At 26.6% G+C, this 24,403-nt stretch overlaps 1 protein-coding gene across 1 annotated transcript in view; it reads left to right on the top strand.

Moving 5' to 3' along the window:
- The window catches only part of LOC107452697 (CDK5 and ABL1 enzyme substrate 2), a 30,363-nt gene extending 12,405 nt beyond the window's left edge, over positions 1-17,958 (top strand). Inside the window, exons 2-12 of the mRNA XM_043046473.2 lie at positions 662-768; positions 856-955; positions 2,467-2,544; positions 3,849-3,978; positions 6,285-6,471; positions 7,957-8,084; positions 8,365-8,471; positions 9,457-9,493; positions 9,587-9,649; positions 11,515-11,619; positions 15,584-17,958. Of these exons, the coding sequence (XP_042902407.1) occupies positions 662-768; positions 856-955; positions 2,467-2,544; positions 3,849-3,978; positions 6,285-6,471; positions 7,957-8,084; positions 8,365-8,471; positions 9,457-9,493; positions 9,587-9,649; positions 11,515-11,619; positions 15,584-15,724 (1,183 nt within the window). The 3' untranslated portion in view covers positions 15,725-17,958. The remainder of the gene's footprint in view (positions 1-661; positions 769-855; positions 956-2,466; positions 2,545-3,848; positions 3,979-6,284; positions 6,472-7,956; positions 8,085-8,364; positions 8,472-9,456; positions 9,494-9,586; positions 9,650-11,514; positions 11,620-15,583) is intronic.
- Positions 17,959-24,403: the final 6,445 nt, after the last annotated feature.

Below are 24,403 nucleotides of genomic sequence, written 5' to 3'. Positions count from 1 at the left end.
TTTTGACAAACAACTACATGACTTGTCAGCAAACGTTGACATATTGTTTATTTTTTTCCCCTTCCTCTTTAATTTTTTTATTTGTAATTCTAATGGGTTTCTAATTCGCAATGATCTAAATTCAATTCGATATATTGCTTAAATTCATAAAATAGTAATTGTTCTTATGAAACCTTTTTGAACTCTTAAAAGCAGCATTAGATCACCATTGGAGAATTGACATGGGAATTAGTGACAGATCTGGGTATAATACAATTATAAATAATTATTCCTTTGGCTGATTCATTTAGAGATTAATGTTAACTCAGATGTTCAATTTATAGCAATTTTATATTATTGCTAAAGTCTATTATGTCCAATTCTATTATGTTTACTACATGATATTGTTTAAATTCCGATAATTTAAACTTATGTGGCAATTTTGTTCTAGTAAACTAAATTGTTTTCTTTCTTTTTTCAAATCAATGTTACATTGGTTAACAAATAATATTTTAAAAAATACTTTTATTAATGATTTCATTTTCAATTTGAATGAAATTAAATCTATTAAAAGTAAACGATAGTTTAAAAGTAATTCAGAAACATCTTATCAATGTTTTATATTTGATAAAAAATTAAATTCTGAACTTAATAAGTTGCAATCTTAACTTTTATTTTTTAGAGTCCACAGTTTTGTTTCTGAGACGAAATCCAAATTCTTGAACACTAAAAGAAAGCCTGTTCTTCATGAACGATCTCAAGTTCAATACAATAGCGTTGAAAGTTTAGGTAATTATTATTCAAATTGTATTAAAATGTTAATTAATATTTTTGTAAAAAAATTCGATCTTATGTAATGTTTTTAAATTCTTAAAGGTCTATGCAGTAGACATACATCTTCAACTTTGTCTGATGGATCTTGTTCTGGTCTAGAAGTGAGATTTTATAAATCTCTTAGAAATGTTCAAGATGACAGGTAATATATGCATGATTTATGTTATCTTTCCCAGAAATAAAACTACATTGTTTATGATGAATGTGCAGAGATTGATTGGGCATACTCATAAACAATGTTTATGATGTGGCAATTGTCTTAAGCGGTTTTCTTTTTCTTTATAAACAGCAAATTATGTAAACTAAATTTGATTTGATTGTTACTGCCTCTCTAAAGTTACGTTAATGAGCTGTTAGGGATGGTCTGGAAGTCATTTCAAGACATTATCTGAAGATCAGAAGTAAATACCGGTGCATATGCACAGTATATTTTCATATTTCTGACCAGAGAACAGATAGTGGTAGTAATCACTCAGTTTTTTCACCAATCTTCAACCATGTCAACATTTTAGAGTAGATTCCAAACAACTAAATTAGGATTGGAGAAAGTGAAATATGAATCAACAGACAGGGACTCAAATCCTGACCAAGCCACAGAAGGCTAAGACTAACAACCATACATTTTATCTCTAAGGCAATGTTACTAACATTACATTTTATATCTAAGGCAACCATACTGATGAGGTTGATTACATGTTATGTGATCTAGAATAGATGGGTTTTTTTATCATAAAAAAAGTCCTATATGTTGTAATCATTCTACTAATTGATTACAGTATTTTCCATACATTAGGTACAGTAGTGATTGTACTAGTTAGTACAGTGTTTTCCAATGCAATAAAGCCAAAATGCAGTTTTCTTTTTTGCAACAGAAACTTATGGCATGAAAAATTGGATTATATAGTAGACTAAGGAAATTCTTTATAAGAATTTAGAATATAAGTAAAGGTGAAGGCTTATAAATATATTTTTGCCCAAGGCTTCTAATATTCCAGACATGCCTTGCATATTCATCTGGAAAACATTAATTCATTAAGATGCGCTTAAATCCTTGTAGAGCCACTACAAATCTGACAATTAAAAGAGACGTATACATAATGCCCTGTTCCTATTAGTTTTGCCTTCCTTTTTTTTACATTATACAGTGTTCAACTTTTCTATTTACTCTTGACATACAAAAAAAAAAAAAAAAAAAAAAAAAAAAAAAAAAAAAAAAAAAANAAAAAAAAAAAAAAAAAATCAATTTGCTCTACTAAAAGAGTATTGGCAAAATATTGTAATTAGTACTTCTGTCTCTTTTAAAGAGTTGCTTTTATTTATATTTTTAACTAGTTTTTTAAAAAATGTTAAGACTTCCGTATGGTGATCTGCGGCAGAATAATCGCCTAGCCTTGGCAACAGTCTGCGAGTAACTAAAAAAAATCACAGAAGTGGACCAACTCTAAAAGCATAACTTGTAGCCATCCCTGGGCAAACTTCTACATGTTTTTTCAAAGAAATTTGCAAATTGAAATTGAAAGCAATTGAAAGGGCAAAAATAGCTTTTACAACAACTATAATTCTAAGTAAAACTTTATCACTTTTGTAAAAAATATTCGAGTTCATTTATATAATTGAATGCAATTAATTAAAGTTTTTTTATTTTCATTGCAGAGTTGTTCTATTATCATCGAATAAAGTTCCTTACCTTATTTTTTCTTGCCTGCCATATGTTCGACAAGCCAATTCTAGGTAATTAATTATTTCAGTCCATTAAATATTTTATTCTGATCCATTCTAATTGATGAATGTACAAGTGTTAGTTAATTAATAAATACTGTTATTGCTTTTTTTTATTTTTCTCCTTGCAATATGATTTTTATATCTTCTATATTTTAAAGTCCCTTCTAGTTTCCAAAAAGATTTTTTTTTACTAAATATTTTCTTACATTGAAAAAAATAAAATTGACAATATTTATAACTATTTTAGAATTGACTTGAAATTATCTCAATTATTTCAGTTCACTGAGTTATTTATTTGTTTTTTTTTTTTAAAAAAAAGAAATGATTTTGTAGAAGAGTAAAGTAATTATTACTCTTAACATATAAAAATTTTATGCTTTTTTTTTAAAAAAGAAATAATTTTAATTTCATTTAACTAATGTCTGTATTTACAGACTTGATGATTTTGATACAATAAGGAAAGTATGACGCAGGAAATATTTTCTTAAGTTGAAGCTATTCATAATAATAATAATTATTAATAAAATAAAGAACTGTGAAATATTACTGTTTTAATTTGTTAAACATTGTCTATGCTTTTTTTTATCCACCTTAATACTCAATCTGGATTGAAATTACATCTAGATTTAGTATTATCTAATTCTATAAAATAATGAAAGAGTGCCAAAACTTTAGTTAATGAAAAATTCCCAGAATGATTCTTCAGTCTAGTTATTTTCTTTTTTCCATTTTTTTGTTTATATTTTACTTCTCTGTCGTGATTTTATAACTGCTTATGAAAATTTGTAATGCATACAACTATAATGGAACTGTTAGTTGACCCTATTGTAAAATTGTATAAGAATAGTGTCTTAATTCATACTGAATTCCTCTGGACAATATTGTGAAGAAGACAAATGTCTCTGTAAGTACAAATTATTCTCCTAAAGATTAAAATTTCCGTTTTGAATCATCAGTTTCAGGATAATTTATTTCCTTAAAAAACCAAGATTTTTCTGATGTATCTAGTACATTATTTTTAACATTAGTACATTTTTTACATATTAGTACATATCTAGACATACATTATTTTTATATTAAAATAATGTGGAAAAACTTCAGTTTGTAAAATTTATTTTTTAATACAGGACCTAAATTTAATTTTTATTTAAAATTTTACATAGTATTTTGATTTGCATAATTGCTAATTATTTCTTTAGGGTGGCATTACTGAGTTATTGTTATCATTTAAATTTATCAATTGTATTTCAAATAATCTACAATTGTAACTATGATAAATTTCAAAGTGCTTAGTGTTAACTTATTTTCTACAGAGCTGATAACAAACAAGAAAATATCCGTCGGCGCCAGGCCTCTGGAAATCGACCCCTATCTGCAATAAATGATGAGGCAGATCCATTAAATTTATTAGCAGCCTTGGGGTACCGTCTCTATGATGGACAAGTAAGTCATTGCTTAATTTGAAATATAATTATTTTATGATATCTCACTTTCATAAGTATTATAAATTAACACTTAAATTAAATGAATTGTTGATAATTTGACATTTTTCTAATTTCTCACTTTTTATTACTGTAATTATCCTCAAATAAAGTTTCAATGACATTTTTTTCACAAAAGAATAATTTTAACTATCACTGTTTTCATCTAAATTGAAGGCGTTGGGCTCATGTAATGATAAGGTACATTTTTAAAAAGTTTTTATTTATTACTTTTAATCCTTAAGTAAAATATTTAATAATCTAACTAGTTTAATGATGAAAAGACATAACAATGCAGTAAATTCTAACAGCATACTTACTGGCATTATCTTTTATAAAAAAATTATACTTTTATATGCATCATTTTATGTTTTTATGAAATTGAGTATTTGCTTTCTCAGTCATAAAATCATATTGGTATTATATAAAACTCAGTCACTCAACAGCCCATAAAGAGCCAAGGATTACTATGCATATCTCAGTTTTCTTGTGCTCTGGGATGCAGGAGCAAGTTTTTCGGTTTGGTAGTCAGCCAAATGCGGAACCACCTGTGTTTAGCCCCCAAGCATGTTTGTTACACATTTTATCAACCCACTGAAGGGATGAAAGGCTGAGTTAACCTTGCCCGGCCCGAGGATCGAACCCAGGACCTGTGGCACGAAAGTGTGAAGCCCTACCACTTGGCCACCGGGTGTCTTGATATTATACACCTCTTCTAAAATGATTTTTTCCCTTTAAACTACATTAAATTTTTACAACACTATTCTTTGTAATATATACATATTAGTTTTAATTTTGAATGGGCATACAAGAGAAAAGTGCATTTTTTCAACTTAATGCAAGACTGAAAATTAACAGTAATTCAAGACCACCAAAAATTCTACTAAAACCATCTATATTATGTAAAACGCTAATACGTATGTATCAATAAAACCGATGATATTTCTTTTCTCCTGTTGGCAACAGTTTTAATTTTTAATTGATAGGCTTCGGTGTGCAAGAGCACGTAATGAGCATCATTTGTCTAANTAATTTCTCACCTTTTATTACTGTAATTATCCTCAAATAAAGTTTCAATGACATTTTTTTCACAAAAGAATAATTTTAACTATCACTGTTTTCATCTAAATTGAAGGTGTTGGGCTCATGTAATGATAAGTTTTTATTTATTACTTTTAATCCTTAGTAAAATATTTCATAATCTAAAGTATGTTTGTTACATATTTTATCAACCCACTGAAGGGATGAAAGGCTGAGTTAACCTTGCCCGGCCCGAGAATCGAACCCAGGACCTGTGGCATGAAAACGTGAAGCGCTACCACTTGGCCACCGGGTGTCTTGATATTATATACCTCTTCTAAAATGATTTTTTCCCATTAAACTACATTAAATTTTTTCAACACTATTCTTTGTAATATATACATATTAGTTTTAATTTTGAATGGGCATACAAGAGAAAAGTGCATTTTTTTCAACTTAATGCAGGACTGAAAATTAACAGTGATTCAGGACCACCAAAAATTCTACTAAAACCATCATAAAGTAAATTATTAAAAATCTCAATCCCAACAATTGATCTGAAAGAATGGTATGCCGTTTTCGATTTTCATTTTGATTTCCAGTTTTTGTCACAAAATAGCATATTTCATCAGAATTGAGAATATTACACTTTCTCTGCACTATAGTTTTTCATTCAAAATCACTTAACTTTTTTTAAAAAAAATCTAATAAATATAAATGGGCAAGTGGAGATGTGCAAATTAGTAATATCTTTTAGTAACTGCTTTTTGGTTTAGTGATTTAATTTTCTTGCTTTTTAAAAAAAGTTCTTTCAGTGGAAGTTTAAAACTTTTTTTTGATGGAAAGAGTTCATCTACCAGAAAATTAACTTTTCAGATTCTTCCATTATATATATTAGCTGTGCTTTTGTGAAATAGTTTTTATTAAATTTTTGCATTTGAACTTATCATAAATTGTGGCAACAAAAAATTATACCAAGGTTTAAATTCATTCATGTTTTAATCAACACTTATTAATAAAAATCAAAATTTCTTTACTTGCTACCTTACAATTGCATCTCTATTATCATTGAAAAAAAAATTTCTGTAACATTCATTGATTTTTTTAAACTATGACTATAAAGCCCAAAATAAAAATTAAGTTAATCATACAAAAGAAATTTTATTTGAAAGAATTTTTCAATACATATTTTTTAAGAAAAATAATCTACAGGACATGCAATTATATTGTTTCTTTTATTTTGTACAGGAAGTTTCGTATAGTGGCCTTCTTTCATCATTTCAAAGCAACGCACAAGTCAAATATAAAATCCGTGACACTGATCATTTATCTATTCCTTGCCCTCATATGAGTCGTTGTCATTCCTTTGATCCAGCTATCTCTAATGTACATTATTCCAAGATGTCTAGTTCTCCTCCTTGTGGCTTTGACAGAGGTAATTATCTTTTGATTAAAAATTACATGGCCTTTAAAGACCAAGAAATCTGTAAAATTATTTTAAAGAATGGCAGTAGTTGTTGATATTGTTTAAAAACAGAAGAAAATATAATCAAGACTGATTTTTTTGTGTTTTCGCAAGTGAACGTATAACAAAACACTTATTAAGTTAGATGGACAAAAATATACACTCATGGACAAAAAATTAGCTCACCAAGAAGGATTCGTCAAGATTAAACGAAATTTTACATTTGTAATGACTACTTTGATGTAAGTAAAATGATTAGAAAATCAAAGATTATCGTTTTTCTTTGATTTTCTAATCATTTACTTATATCAAAGTAGTCATTACATACGTAAAATTTCGTTTCATTTTGACGAATCCTTCTTGGTGCGCTAATTTTTTTTGTCTATGATTGTATAATTCTTACTTGTTAATTTTATATTGTTGTATTGAAGGGCATCAGAAACAAATTAATGCAAAATCAATTGCCCCTTTATCTACTTAAGATGTATCATTGCTTTGAATTCACAACAATATTTATGTTTTCAGACAAATTATTTCTGGCTTTTGTGTCTACCCTTAAGCATCAGATTATGTTAATCTATGACTTTTGTGATAAAAGAATCAATAATATGTTATCTGCAAATTTTATTAACTAATTAGTTTAATTTTAATTGAAATTATTAAGAGTTAATTATTATTAGTTGTTAGTAGAATTCATTAGTTGAAGTCATTTTTATTTATTAAAACCTATGTAAAATAATTCAAATTTTCAAAGTCTAATAAATATGCAATGAATGCATTATCTGCACAATTTAAAGTTTAGACAAATTTCTACATTTTACTTAAAATTAGAAATATCCAGCATCTGGTATGCTTTTAGAAAATAATAAATCCTTCTACTTTAAATAGCTATGTGCTGGAACATCTCATTGTGGTGGAGAGATTTAAGGCTCCCATTTTTTGCATCAACAGTTTTCATGTCTTTTTTATAATGCTAAATTATTTTTTACTTAATTATTTAGGGACTAAGAGACCTTCATTACCATCCCCCACCTGTAGGTACATTTAAAAGGGGTACAGATGAGGGTGCAGAGTTGTACTGAAAGAAGCAAAATATTATTATTTGTTAGCATTATTAAGCTAAGAAAGCAAATAATAAATCTTGATAACTTTTATCATCATAAGAAATTTTATGTTGCTAAAGTTTGATTTGAAACATCCTTACACTTTTGATTTTTTTATATTTAATCGTGCGAATGTACAGAAAATAAACTTTCACTAAGGTCTTTTAAAATATAAGACTCATCACAGTCTATAAGTTTGGGCACCCTAATGTTAATTTCAAAGTGTCAAAATGCAAAAAAAAAATTTTCATATTATAATTATTTGATTTCTAATTTTCTCAATACAATTAAATATTTTTTTAATAAAAATCATAAGTTTTTTTATTACCTAATTTTAATTTTTTTTCCGAAGCTATGGATTGGTCTGAATCAAAATTTTGTCACCATACTTGTCTTGTAACATACACACCAAATTTATTAGATGATCCTGAACTTGTGACAGGGAAGCACAGTACTGTTCTCACCTTTTCATCTTACATAGTAAGTCAATACCCTATATTTTGCTAAGCTTATTAGTTATTAGGTAATTCAACTTTATATTGTATAATACTGGAATCTAAATGTAACAATAAATTTAGGGTTACAGTTTTAAAAGGTCGATAAATATTCTCATTGCAGAGTTATGTAATTTCTAATTTTGCTTTCACTTGATCATATTAGTCTTCTTTTTTTTTAGAAAAACGGTTCTAACTATGTTGGATCACTGCTGCTTGTTTTTGATTCCTCCCTCTTTTAATAAACATTCTTTTAATATTTTCAGTCATCAATCATTGATTATGTTAAACCATCTGATCTCAAAAAAGAATTGAATGAAAAATTTAAAGAAAGATTTCCCCAGATACACCTTACTTTAAGTAAATTAAGAAGGTTAGTACTTTTATCATAATATGTAAATAAATATAATTATTTTGTATTGTAAATATTTAAATCATGTGTAATGTTCTTCAAGAACATATTTTAATTTTAACATGGCAAAATTCATCTTAATTTATAAAATAAGCTATCATAATTTCTAACAAAATAGTAGCAAGTTGAAAAACAAAACTATGGGACAATAATTAATAGTACAATAAATTGAAAATTAGAATTTGTTGTTTAGATTTTGAAAATATGCATTGTTAGGACTCAGGACTTCTAGATTTCTGGGTCCCTATTCAAAATGTGAATTTTATACCTCTTTATCCATCTATTAATATGCACATTAATAAGAAGAATGCATACAAAGCTAAAAAAAAAAATTTGAACTATTAAGGCTTTTCATTAAAACTGATGAAGGAAAAGCAAAGAGTAATTTGGTACTAAGCAAAAAGTAATTAGGTGCTCAGAATTGTTTTAATTTCATTTTCAGCTAATAATGAAGAAGTAAAAGAATTTTCTGTAGTTTTATTTAAAACTTGGTTATAATTTTGCATGTGTAAGTCTTCTGGCGTGATATTTTTCATGCTGAAGAATTACATGTCCCTTTACGATTTTCAGCATATGTGATGCACATAAATCGAATCACTATACATTATCGAATTAAGTCTTAACACACTACAGTAGAGTGAAGTCACATTTGATTTTACTTATCCCCAAAAAATGCTTTGTAAATTTGAAGAAATTTAAGAGCAAGATAATATTAAATATCGGTAAAAATGAACATTAGTTTTAAATTTCAAAATTATTATAAAATTAATCTTTCCATAGTTATTTTAAGATATAGATTTTGCTATTTGGAAAAGTGTACATGTAAAAAAAAAAATACTGTTTGGCAGAATTGTTTTGTACAAATTTGCTTAAAAGTTTTTAAAAAAAATTTATGTTTTTACTTATAATTTGATTAAATCTTAATGCTTTTATATTTTCTTCTTAGCTTGAAACGAGAAATGTTAAAAATTACACATCATGAAGTAAGTATTTATGTTTTATTGTCATATTATTAAATTCATAATTAAATAAAGTATGAAACTTTTTACAATTTATTGAATTTTTTAAAATTTTAGTGTGGAATTGATCTCCTTACAGTAGCACAAGCATATGTATTTTTTGAAAAGCTGATACTAAAGGTATTATTTTTAAAATATTGTTATTTATAAGTGACAAAATGCACTTTTATAATATTGCTAAAAACAGGGTGCGTAGCGTTTTTAAAAAGTGCTTAAAGGTGCTTATTTTCGATTTTTAAAAGCCCTTAAAGGTGCTTTTTACATTGGGTGTTTTTAAAAAGTGCTTAATTTTCCCTTTTTCCTTTACTTTGTAGATTTTTGCTTCGAAAATCAACATAGTATGCAAAAGCTTGCTTTTCAATTATGTTCTAATCAACGTTCTCACATTTAATGCAACCACAATCTATTTCAGCGTATTGTCAGTCCGTAGCATGTGAAAACGCCATTCGTTTTACATGATTCAAAATTTCATGATTTTTTACAACTGTCAAAAATAATGCCAAAAGATTTTTTATTTCTGACATAACTGTTAAAATGCCAATTGTCAAAAACTTTCCAACTAATTATAATATTAAAAATATTGTGCTTAAAAATATTTTTTGAGTGCTTAAAAGGTGTTTATTTTTTGTTGAATAATTTGGCTACGCAGCCTGGATAATTGTTTCGCCTATAAGAACAAATGATAACAAAGTTTTACTTTTTTGAGCAGTAATAAAATTAAAGCACACTTTCTTGTTTAATCAGTTGAAGCTTATCAGTTTAATCAGACATTTAAAATTTTCATTTGTTAATGAAATTTTGAAACTTAAATAAAACTAAGGCATCAGTATTAATTGGAATGAAATATTTTACTTTTGATAATATTTGAGTTTTGCAACTGATATTAACTTCTTGCTTTCTCATATTTTTAATATATATTTCCATTTTAATCTAAAAATTATGTAATATTTAAATTTATAGCCAAAAAATTCAATTTATGCATTTTCTTAAAAAAGTTTTTTTTGTATATAGCAGGTTAAGACACGGTAGATTTTAAAGGAAAAACCACTACAATTATTTTTAGATCTGTGTAAAAAAATAAAGTGATAATATAATTTTACTTAAGTAAAAACATTATGACAATGAGCAATTGCCCCATAACTTGCTTTAATTTGTTTCAATGTTGTTGTGCTAAGACGGAAAAATATCTTAGTCTAGGTTTTCAAATAATGGAATATTTTAATTTCAGGATGAGGAAAAATTTTAATGAAATCTCCAGTTTTTCATACAACCAACTTCTTTATATTTAGTTTCTTGTTTAAAAAAAAATCTACAGTAATTAATTTGAGAAGCATAAGTGTATTTATTACCGTAATTTATTATTGGAGTCTTATTATTAAACAATATATGATGTTTTTACATAAGTTTAACATATATTTAGAGGTAAAATAGATCTGGTAGTTAGATTTATGTAAAAGATTAAACTATTTTTTAACAATAAAATATAGCATACAGATATCTTTTAAAAACTAATCATTTATAATGTAAGAAACTTAGATAAAAACAGCACTCATTAGTATCAAAATATGGTATATAATTTCCTATAAGAACAAGTAGTATTAATGATTTTGTTAATGAATGCTTTCTATGTTGCTGTGTATCGCAGGTATTTTGTAATCCATGCTTTTATTGTATTTATTTCCATATAATGATGATTATGGAAAATCCAGTATATTCATATAATTAGTGTACATTTAAAAATATTGTATCTTATATTGCTTCATTAATATTTTGTTTTCTCATTGTCTCTTTATATGTGAATGATAACTTAAACGCTATGTATTTAGCTTAAATTCTAAGCTGAAATGAATATTGTAATTAATGTTTGTTTTAAAATTTTTTATTTAGATTACTTTACCAGCAAAAATATTTTTTTCTTCTTCATATTGTTAAAGTTTGTGTACCTCTTGTCAATTCTCTTGATTTATGTTTCTATTATTCAATAGATGCTGATCAATAAGCATAATCGAAAACCTTGTGCTGCAGCCTGTCTCCTTTTATCAGCCAAACTAAATGATGTGAAGGGAAATGATCTGAAGAATTTAATTGAAGTATGTATATTTTTAGCTGTTTTGTGTTGTACAATGAAAAAGAAAATGGCACATCTAAATATCCTTTCATTTTTAGATCAAATAATTTAAAAGTGATTTTGATGGTGTGATAATATACATTTAATAGCAATTTTCTCTAAAGCAAAGCTCAGTTTATATTGATTTTAAGTATGGTTACTTACTTTCTATCTGTAACATGTATTGTGTAAGATTCAAAATGTGAATTATTTAAAATGCTAAAAAAATTCCCAAATAATTTTGTGCATGAACAGAGTAAAAAGTTGATGCAGAAAAGATATGAGATCAATGGGTACACTTATATTGATTTAATTTACACTCTCTTGTTACTCAAATTTTAATGTACTAATTACTGATTGAACAGCCTCTGATGGTGTATTAAATTTTTAAATCAAAATTAAATTATTTTCATATATATTATATCAATAATGAAAAATTATTTTAAGTATTAAATTATAATTGAACTAATATATTTTTCAGACATTTATGAAAACTTAACCAATGTGACATCAAACTTCTAATATTGCATTATTCATAATAACATAAAAGTTCTTGAACTAAATAGGAAAATATAGAAGTGAATATTTTTAATACTTTAAAATTGCACTTCCATGATAAAACAGTTTTACAAAAGTTATTTTATTTAATAAGTTGTTGAATTTTTATGCATTCAATTAACAAATTTAAAAAATAAAACTTGAATAACTTCTTATTTAATGATAAAATTTTCATATATTTTAAAAATTTTTAAAAGATTAATTTTTAAGGAGGAAATTAGACTCAAAAATGTACTATCTCTATTTAAACATACTCTTTTTCCTTACGAATTTATGACTGTCAAAATAGGGTCATTAGGGTAGTTGCAATTTGGAAAAAATATATATTATTAGTCTAGAGCAATAGAAAATTTGGACCTCTTAATTTTAGTTTTTGTGTATTTCCTATATCACTGGAGCTCACTGAAGAAACAAACTTTTGCACTTTATTTCAAAACTTGTTTCTCCAAAAATAAATTTGTATAAAATAAAATTTTTTTGGAAAATTTAGTATTTTTTATTATTATTTAATTTTGATATTTGTTAAAAAAATAATTGTGGCAAAGGGGTAAAATTGTTTCTGAGAGATAAAATTTCATTTTTGATTCACTAATTGTGAGATTCTATCTTTTATAATAACATAGTTTAAAATAATATAGAATTTTCTACGCCTTACCATTCAAAAATTTTAAAATATGTAATTATAAAAAAGTTGTTTCTTTATATGGAAATAAATAATTCACAAGTTTTATAATTGTGAGAAAAATGTTTCAGATTCATTAAGAAGCTTTAACTTTTGATCTATCTACTAAGTTATGAGAACCATATTTTTCAGATTGCCATTAACTCATTTTTCATTATAAAAAAAAATTACCATACTACTAAGATACTGAGTATTTATTTTTCAAATATCAGATAGTTTAAAAATATTTGAAGTTTATTAACAGTTCCCTAATTTAACTTGATCAATATATCTTTGTTATTAATCGAGAATAGTAAAAAAAAAAAATTTTGAAAAACAAGTATATTGGAAAGACTTTACAAGAAGAAATATTTTGTGATTCGAAACTTTATGGCTTGCAATTTTCACAGCTTTTTCAAAACAGAAAAATGATAGATGTCTTAAATTTTTTTTATCTATTAAGCTGATATTTGAAGACCTACAAGTTATGCCATTTAAGGTTAACGATATATTGTTTTCCATATTTATAGGCCCTTCCAGTTGGAGCAATTTTAGTGTATTGATTTAAAATTATGCAATACTTAGTTCTAGGTATCTACAAATATACCAAATTTAATTAAAATTCGAAATAGTGAGAGGGCCGAAAAATTAGCCCACTTGATTCAAAGCAATTTATATAGTTTTAAGTTGTTTTTTTTACAATGGTTATCTTAAGGAACTTTGACCAATACTAACAGTTGTTTAAAAAGAATGCCAATAAAAAAATAAATTGAATAACTGCAGTGTCATACAACATATAGTGTAGCTCAACTAAATAAAGCCATTTTAAATTTTTGCCTTAACCGGGTGCAAAGAAAACCAACAAGAACCCAACTTAACTCATTTCTACTCTACCACAACAGAGGAAAAAAAAGTAACAAGTAAAAAGGAAGGGAAAAAAAGAGTCCCGTTAAAATAAAGCCATTTTTTATAGCTAATGCATTTATATATGCCTTGATATCTATGATGTTGCATACTATTTATTAAACCTTGAAAGATATTAGCTTCAACAATGGTAGCCTTCAATACTCCCACTAAAACAGATATATGGTATATGCAGCCGTGCTAAGAATAATTCTCACATTTTCTTGGCAATATACGTCAGGTAAAAGGGCAGGTCATTCATGGCATGTATGCACCATATTATCCAAAATCCATCACTGTGAAGATTTTGCAATATAAATATAGGCATTCACCTACACGAAAATCTGACTTGAGCTACTAATTTTTCTGCAAATCATAATAAATGGATTTCTAGAACTTTTTTATTGTCGGCAGCCTCCATACAGCCTGAGAAATATGTTTACTACCATATCTTTAGCCTTCCCACTCAATTAATGAGCTTCTATCTTGCTGTGAAATGGGAAAGAAATCCACTTCTTTCCTCATGTCATTGTAACAGCACACTAAGTTGTCCAAGTCATCTTAATTCTTTTATTTTTCTACTCTCTTTTGCTTGTGGGTAGTTTTCAACAAGTGCTACTTATAATTTTTTTTTATAGTGCAAATTTCTTGCACGATAGATAAAGCAAAACAGTAGATGAGAAAATCTCTGTATGGGCAATAATGTGGAGGCTCATGAATGCTGTAAGAAGGTTTCAGCTATGTTGGTAAACTGCACATAGGCTTCCCCCAAGGCTACAAGTTGACAAAGTATGCTAGAAACTCATTTACTGCCATTTGAAACGAGAATTGCCAACCCAAGTCTGGTTTTTCAAGCAACATAATGCCTTCATTTATACTGTAAAACCTATCCACATCTGTTCCGACAGTCAGGCTGCTCTCCTATCACTATCAAGGTGCTAATTCACCTCTTCACCAGTGTGAAAGTGCTTCTCGGTCCACTGTGACCTCTCTACTCACAACAAGGTATACCTACATTGGGTACCTGAAAATATGGACATTCTTGGAAATGAGCTGGCTGGCCCTAAACCAGTCTTGGGAATTTCTCTCACATCATTCAGGGCATCTATATTCAAGCTCTATGGCAAAATTGCCCCAGAGCAATGGTGCAACTCGGATGGTCAGAGACAAGCTTAAGAGCTGAATCGTGACTGTCCTAGTGTACGTCAAAAAGAGCTCCTTAAACTAAACAGGAATAGTTTGAGGAAGATCATTGGTCTTCTCACTGGACATTGCACTCTCAGGAAACACCTATACATAATAGGTATCGAATCTAATTATCTTTGTCGAGGTTGTCATCCTGAAGAAGAGACTTCACGACATATACTTTGTGATTGTGAGGTCTACTCTGCTCTAAAGTTTGAGCATTTAGGGCAACATTGCATTGAGGCCTGGAAAATGCAATATGTTCCTGTTTGCTGAACTTCATTTCAACTATGAGGCTTTTTTGGTTTGGGCATAATAGAACTCTGATTGATGTGACTTGCCCAACGTCTAAGTCTATGCTGCAAAATCTTCCAATTGGTGATTTTTGGATAATAGAGTAACTCATGAATTACTCGTCCTTTTTTATGACCTCAATCCCCAAAAAAATTTTTAAGAGCTATTCCAATAAGGCTCTAATACAAAAACAAAGTCTGTGAGAGAATTGAAGATTGCTGTCAATGAAATATAACAGAATATTACTCACTATCTTTTATAAGCATTGCTGTTTTGAAGTATTATTTATAAAAAAAATATTTGATTTTTTCCCCCCAAATGATTCATGTTATCTATTTATTTATAGAGAATGGAAAGTGGTTTCAGATTAAATCACAGAGAACTAATATCTTGTGAATTTGGGGTTCTAGTGGCTCTTGAATTCTCTCTACATCTACCCACTTGGGAAATTTTCCCGCACTACCAAAGACTTCTCTATGAATCTTAAAATCTTATGCTATGTTCTGTTGCAGTGCAACCAGTTATAATTTTCATTTGTATACAGCATTATCAGTGTCATTAATTCTGTGATTTTTAAAAATGTACCCAATAGCTGGGAGTTCTAAGAACAAACAGCTATGGGTGAACATTTATTTATTTTTATTGTGATGTTTATATATTTGTTTTGTTTAAAATGGATATAATTAACAAAATAAAATTTTCTCCAAAATATATGAAATAATTTTCAAATGATAACTGTAACTATCAAAATAAAGCAAATTGGGTGTAATTTTGAATAATTAATTTGTTTTATTTTTAAGAGTGCTATATTACACGTGAATAAAAAGAACTTTAAAGATAGATTTAACTTTTTAAATAAAATTAGCACTTTACAAATGGTAGCTGTAGCAAGTCTAAATTATTGTGGTTTGTTAGGAATGTGTAAACTTTTTGAACCTTAAAAATTTTCTCTCACATGATTTCTTATAAATTAAGATTAAAAATTAAGTTGACTTTAAAATTAAATGTGTTTGTGAAGTTCTTTATAAAGGACATATATTTTCTAGTCTCCTTTTTTATTAAAATGCACATTTGTGATAGTGGCAAATTACTACAGTATTTTGTTTTAAAAGTGCAAGCTATTGCTATATGTTTGTGTTACAATTAAAATTATGTGATACAATTACTATAATTATGATGCCTACTCCTGACAAATTCTGTATGCCAGAATGGGTGTTAATTATTTTTGATATGTTAAATGAGAATAGGGTATACTTTGTAACTTATGAATAAAGGAAAATAACATGAATAAAACACAAATAAAGATATAAAAATGGGCATACTATAGGTTTGGTTTTATAAACAAGAACCTTCCTTGTCCTAACACAAAATAGTTTTTTGCGTTGAAACACTGGGGGAGTTTCTTATTTATAGAATTGAAATTATTGAATAACTTTTTAAGTAAAATTGAAATAAAATTAAATTAATAAATACCTATTTCTGTATCTTTATTTGTGGTTTATTCACATTTGATTGTGACCGTTTAAAACATCAGTTTTTTGGACTGATAGAGCTTTATACTAACGTCTTTAAGTTTTAATGTTAATGAAAATTAGGAAAATGTTAAATAGAAATTATAAGATGAATGAAATGTCAGCTATAAAAGACGAATTTTAAAGTAAATGAATATTAGCATTTAATACAAAATCTGTTAATTGAATTTTATTATTAAAAGTAATTTTAACAAAAATTAGGATTAAGCTATTTTTCCAAAATATTTAGTTCACATCTTTAAATGTTAGAAATAGGTTTAGCAAAGCAAAGAATATTAAAATTTTTACATAATGAAAATATCACTTAAGCAATATTTTAGAAATAGTGTTTAAAATTATTAAGGCAAGTGTGATATATATGCACAACTAGTGATAATGCTTAGAATAATGGTGATGCATTTTGTGATTTTTATAACCTAAATATTTTTCATTTCTGACATTCCAGTGTTATTTTTAAAATTGCAAAAAAACATTTTATCAAATGAATGGATTATCAAGTTTTTAAAAATATTATCTTCTCTAGTTCATTATTGATAAGTTCTCATAATTTTCATAACCATAATAATTAGAGATATTTACAATAAATAGTAAACATAACCAATAAAATTTAACTCAGGACAATTTAATCTTTTTCTTTAAAAAATAGTTGTACAAAAAAGTGTACTAGCCTTATTAATCAGGTACATGCTTCTTACTCATGAAAAAATTACATTTAATCGATACAAACATGAATACTGATTGAAGATTAATTTAAATTTCAACTAGTAAGGATATGCAAAATTTTTTAAAAAGTTATAAAAGGAAAACTTATAAGTACAGTTGAAGTAAAAGTGCAACATGCATATTTATCAAGTCTATTCATTTGATTAAGAGTATTTTTTTGCTGCCTACATAATTTATGTATGTGAAATTTTATTTGTGTACTTAATTGTTTATTTTAGGAAATAAACATTTTTAAAGAACAAACTGTTTATGTTTGATTAATGGTTGTAAATAATAAAAATAGTATATTCTTTTATTAGAGAATATATTTTAGAATGTGCTATTTGTTTAAAATGTGAAATAGTAAAATGTACTTATTGTTTCATCTGTGTCTTCAGTTGTTTGTGATGTATTTGGCTATAGTATCTTTGTTTTGACATGTAAAATATTTTCTTATATTAATAAAAGTAATTTTTTTACTAAAAAACTGAACATTTTTATTTTCTAAAAAGCATATTCATTAATACCAGTGATTTTAAATATGATTATGAGCAAGAATGTGATTCTAATAACAAATTTCTGGCCCTTAAAAAAAATTGAGAGGACAGAGATAAAGAAAAAAAAATCTAAATAAAACTGCACTATGAATAAAAATTTGTGAATTACCTTTCTGTGGTTATTCACTAATATTTCCTAAGTTTCATTATTTATTGAACATTTAATTTGATCGAATTCCAACCAAAAGACAAACTGGAACTTTAATGTTCTGTTAAAAAATGTAACTGTGTTTTATACTTACAAATCAGAAATTAACTGTTTTAATTGAAAATGTGACTCAATTTTTAATGCAGCCTAAAATTTTTTATAAAAATAATAAATTTGGGAATCTTTGGTCAACTATTTTGAAACTTATTGAATTGTTAATCAAATTAAAATGATATAAAATAAACTATAAAGAAATTTAACCTCCCAAAGATATATTACAGCATATTCACCAAAATAATAATTAAATTAATAGCTCCCCAATTCATCGTTACAAAAAAATTTTTAAAAAATTATTAAATTACAATATTTAAATAATTATAATAGACAAATTACTTAATACAGGGAAATTTAATTTTAGAGAATTAAGACTTTTAAACGAAAACCAGAACTTTTTGTTTAACTTTTACAATCGTGGAAAAGTGAGAAATTGAAGCTAGTAAAACTTAAAAGAAAGTCTCAAATTAATAAAAGAAATTTAGAAAAATTTGTTCTAAACTTTAAGAAATATTGTATAGTTTTATCACTTTACTTCATTCTCTGTAGTTATTCTCTGTTATTCTTATAGCTTAATGGTTTGTTGAACTGTCTATAAACACATAGTAAAATAAAAAAAACTTGCAAATACTGTATTCTAGTTATAAAAACATATAGTGATACCTTACTTTCTGGACACTCCTAACATTATGGACTGTTTTTAAAATTATGGAATTTCAAATTATTTAATCATAGGTTAAATAATTCTGAAGTAATTTTTAATTTAGAATTAAATTAAATATATTACATTTAATAATATATTTTCTATTAATTTAAAAAAGCATGGAAATAATTTCTTTTTGTATAAAATAGCTTCACATGCTTTTCAAATTTGTTTCCTTCACGATTTGGATCAAATTTTTTTTCATATTTCCTCATTCTCAAACCTGAGAAAACCAAACATGTTTATTAAAAATATTTTTAAGACCTTTGTTTTTCTGAAACTTCATCGTAAATTTATACATAAATTTGTTCAATTATACAACTAATTTTCTAAGTTTGAGTATTGAGAAACAAATATCTGATTTTCATTTATCCTTTCTTATCAATCAATAAACAGCTTACCTTAATTATTCTTCCATTTTCCTCTGCTAATCTTGTGTTTTCATCGCCAGCTTCTTTATTATTTGATTTCAATTGAAAACTTCGTGATGTATAACCACTTCTTGAGTGAAAAGGCCTTCCATATTTTCAATTTCTTTATGTGTACTAGCATAAAATAGTCTTAGGTGTAGACAGATCATGTGTTAGAATCCCCTAGCAGTCGAAATTTTCCTCTCCATGTAACACAAATATAGAATGTAACACAGGAATTCCCTTGTCATCTAAATTGGGTGTAAAATTACAAGACTATGGAGTTGTACACTGATGAACTCAGAATTGGGTCAGCTATTCAATACCAGTTATATTTTTCTTATGTCTTAGAGAGAAAAAGTTCTGCACACAAAATTAGTTTAATATCACATTTATATTGAACAGGTTTTTGTATGTTCATTTGAATTGCTTCTATATATTAAATTTCTGTGAAAGCACAAAACAAAAAATAATTAACTTTATTCTTTTTTTTTATTATTTAAGCCAATTTTTTTATTATTATTAAAGACTTTTTTTCGTAATTCAAAACTTTTGCTCAAGATTTAGAAAGAAGTAGATTTCAATATTAAAATTCAGTTAATAAGATTAAAAATATTTAATAACCTTCAATGCCATAACTACAAATAAATTATGCATTTATTTTAATATTCATATCAAATAAATCTTTAGTAAGTCAACAAAGAGCTGTCCGCAAGTTGAAAGTTTTATTAAAATAAGCACTCCAGCAACAGCTAGTAATCAGCCATAGAGATTAAGGTTGCACAATTTCGAGACTAATGGCATGATGTTACCATTAGCCATAATGAATTCATAATCAGCAGCCACCAAAGAAAGAATCTAAGTCCTTCACAATGATAGCAGTGGCATCACAGTTCAAAAATTTAATTAGAGTTAGATAAAATAAACAAATAATTTAATACCATATTTTACACTATAAACAAAGGAATATTTATAAGTGTAAAATATTGAGTACCAAATTTGCCTCAGAAATTATCAATTTCAAAACTAATTTCGGAATAAATATAATTAAAAAATATTGATATTAATCTAACTTAGGAATTTTATCAACAATAAAAAATGATTCTTTTTATTCTAGAAAGCAAAATTAATTTGCACTTATTACTTTTGAAAGATTACTACTTTGAGACTTTTTTTATACAGATTGTATATTAGATCATTAATGCAGAATTATTAAATTAGTCTCATTTAGTCGTGACAAGTAAAACATACATCCGTAACGTGAAAAGTGTTCAGAAGTTAAGGTCTCACTGTTTGTTTTTAAAACTAGAATACAATACTTGTGACATTCATTCAAACTTTAATTATATTTGTTCAATCTATAATTTATAAGTCAATTTTTTACAAATTTACATCTAAAAATTAAAGTTAAATACAACAGGCAAGTTACTCTAGGTTCATGACTAAAAATTTAAAGTCACTTATAAATTGACTGATTAACATATTAATGGTTTAACAGAAAGAGAGAACTCTTGACTAATATACTAAAGAGTGAAAAGATTTTTCCTAAGAAACTCAATTCAAGTAAATTCTTACTTAAAATCTGAGAAATCATAATGAGAATATTTTTAAAACTAATCAGAATAAGTAAGAATAAAATGAACTCAACTATTAAAGACAGACTAATAAAAAGACTGCATAGACAAGCTTAAGAATTTTTATAAAGTTGCAGTGTCAATCCTATGGCAAATTACCTCAATTTATTTAAAACTTCACATTCATATTCCAAATAAACTGTAACAGATACTAAAGAATTGCAAAGGAAAAAATGGCTTAAAATTGAAATTAATTTAAAATTGTTACCAACACCGTGGAATTATTACGTAATTCAAAATAAAATGGATACATATATAGAAACATTGTGGAAAATGCATAATTAGAAAGTCATATAAATGTGTCACAATATCAACTTGAAAAACTATTGTTTAACAGCATGGTTTTTTTTTTATAGTTGCATCATAATATCAATTTGAAAAAGCTATTGTTCAATGTATTGATTTTTATAATCCTAATAAAAAATTAATACTTTTGATGATCAGGAAAACACAAAATTATTATAGATGGCTGAAATTAAATAAAGGAAAAATAGTCCTAATATTATTAATTGTATATATTTATATTAAAATAAGTTTTAAAATTAGTTCCAATAGAAATCTGAAATTCATTATTTGATATGATAATTTAAATTAACCTAATTCAAATTTGAAAAGGATTTCGCTTTTAAATATTAAAATTCAATATCATTATTTTAATCCCAATTGAGTTTAAAGAGAGAACAGGGCGCATAGCCAAATATCTCAACAACAAAAAAAAATAAGCACCTTTAAAGTACTTTTTGAGCACTCAAAAAATATTTTTAAGCACTATATACATTAACAAAATGCAAAATAGTTTTCAAAGACTTTACATAATTATGATAAAATAACTAGTTTCTGACAAAGAATTCTTTTCTTGATTACATTAGTCACAATAAGAAGTCTGAAATTGAGAATTCTTTTCGGTTCGATTTCAGAGGGTAGAAAATGCATAATACACAGCGAAAATCGACACCATAAAGGAAAAAATCTGATTTTCAAAAGGGAAAAATTTAGCACTTTTTAAACACACCCCATGAAAAAAGCACCTTTAAGCACTTTTTAAAAGCGCTACGCAACATGGAGAATACTGAAACTTCAATATTTATCCTTTATTTCTAATATATTTAAGTATAAGTTCAATCAAACTTCAAGATTTTAAGGACCTTATTAGAATTTTTTAAAGACCTAAATTTTGAAAAGCATCAAAATTTCAAACTAATACTCAACAGCATCCCTAAAATAATAAAATGAAATACTGGGGCAATGTTAGTTGCTTCAGGAATATAAAATAGTTGACTGAGGCATAAAATAATTTCCCTCCTCTAACATATTCTTACATATTGATACTTGGATGGTATAAATAATCCAAATAATGTACTTTTATCAGACATTAAAACTTTATAACATGACAATAAGATAATTTTAAATGGATAAAATGTAAAAACCTTAAACTCAATCTGTTGAAAAAGCATAGATATCATGTAATGTAGATGTTTTCAGAAATTCTAAAAAAAAATGAATTAATATTAGGTGGACCAGAAAGTAACGTCGTTTCGATGCATTTGATATTTGTTATCAAGATCTTATTCTTAATCAATAATGTTAATCACCCTCGTTAACAACAACCTTTCAATGCCGGATCGAAAATGAATTTAAAAAAATGAATTGGTTTTTAAGACTAACGAATATTTAATGTGCCAAAACGACATTACTTTCCGGTCCCCCATATAAATGAATAAAATAAAACAAATAAGTAAAATAAGGAAGAAGTACATATGGAAAAAAATTTGCATGATTTCTAAAAAAGTGTTAGAATTCTATAAATGGAAACAAAATGTTATAGCCTTAATAGGATATTATATTTAGATATTTTAATTGCAATTTGTTAAAAATCCATTGAAATCTCCATTGAAAATATAATTAACTTTGGTAGAAGAGCCAAATTTTATAGTTGCTTTTTTGTTTCACAAAATAATAATAAAAAAGATATTTGACTTCTTCAGAAAACGTCTAATGGAAACAGGTTGAAGCTAGCTAGAAAATAAAATGAACACACCTATTTCTACACTTAAACAATAAATTAAAAAATAAAATTTAATTTTTGGCTATTAGTTAGATTAATTTGCACTCACTTTGCTGTATAAATAATGAGAGCAATTTATCACATATATATACATATAAATAATAGACAATAAATGTACTATGGTAAACACAACACCAAATTAAAGCCAAGCATCTAGTCCCATTTTTAAAGGCTCTGTCTTTAAAAAGCTGTAGCAGGAATGTCAAGTAATTTTGATTTAAGTCAAGTAATGTGGCCAGCCCTGAGCTGTTACTCAATCTCTCTAAGCTATTAATATAGACATAATTTCCACTTTCAGTAAATATAGGTTACACAACCCAAAGAAATCTCGAATATGTTTAATAACAAAGTTGAGTTTGAAGAAGGAACTTAAAATAAATTTTGCTTTCTTATGTATTCCAATATAATTTCTTTCAATTGAAATTTCTATTTTAATTTAATTTGTAAGGTAATAAATTCATTCCAAAACATAAGTTACTATGGTGGAAGGATATTCAGGGTGCCAATTTATATTGAGATGGAATAGGCAGGTGTTGTAGGAGGGTGTATGGTATAGTGGGCCAAGTTGAAGAATACTGACAAATTGAAGATTGTGATGATAAAAACAGAAGATGATGAAAATTAACAGTTGAACCGGATCAGAATTAATAAAAAGCTTTTATTTCATATAGTTGCAGAGCTCGAGATACAAGATAATAATATTATTCAAAGGAATTTCAGTTGAATAAGTTTTGCATACCAATATTAATAAGGACAGGCCATGGGAGACAATTCCCCCACGACCTGCCTAAACTAAAGCCAAATTAAAAAGTACATGTAATTTGTTCCCAACGGACACAGAAGCATGGGTAGGAGATCCAAAACTGGCGATTTAATAAATTATAATATAGTCAAAACAAAGCCAATTAGCATATTAATCAGGGCTCGAAAAAACTCAAAAATTTTACCCGTCCCCGAGAACGGCTTGTCCAACAATGTACCCGTCCTCCTTTGAAACTAACCCGTCGCTTCTAAATAAATAAAAATATAATTTTCTCTTATTTATTACAAACATTTATATAAATTGCACAGTGAATTAGTAGTTACTAGGATTACAAATACTAGGTTTGCATTATACAGTAATAAAAGGAATACTAGGTTACTAATAGGAGTCTATCATTTCTTTTATAAAATAATTTATTTCTTTTATGAAATAATTTATTTCTTTTATGAACTAATTTATTTCTTTTATGAAATAATTTAAATGACAACTGTCAAGTTATCTGGAATGTCAATTTATCTGAGGGTACTGCGTTTTTTAAATGAATCAAATATGACGTTTGCCAGTTCCACAATCAAGCCAATGATTTACAGAGGTTTCT

This window comes from Parasteatoda tepidariorum, chromosome 5, assembly GCF_043381705.1.
Source record: "Parasteatoda tepidariorum isolate YZ-2023 chromosome 5, CAS_Ptep_4.0, whole genome shotgun sequence".
Classification (NCBI taxonomy): Eukaryota; Metazoa; Arthropoda; class Arachnida; order Araneae; family Theridiidae; genus Parasteatoda; species Parasteatoda tepidariorum.
This window is presented reverse-complemented; position numbering and strand designations above follow the sequence as displayed.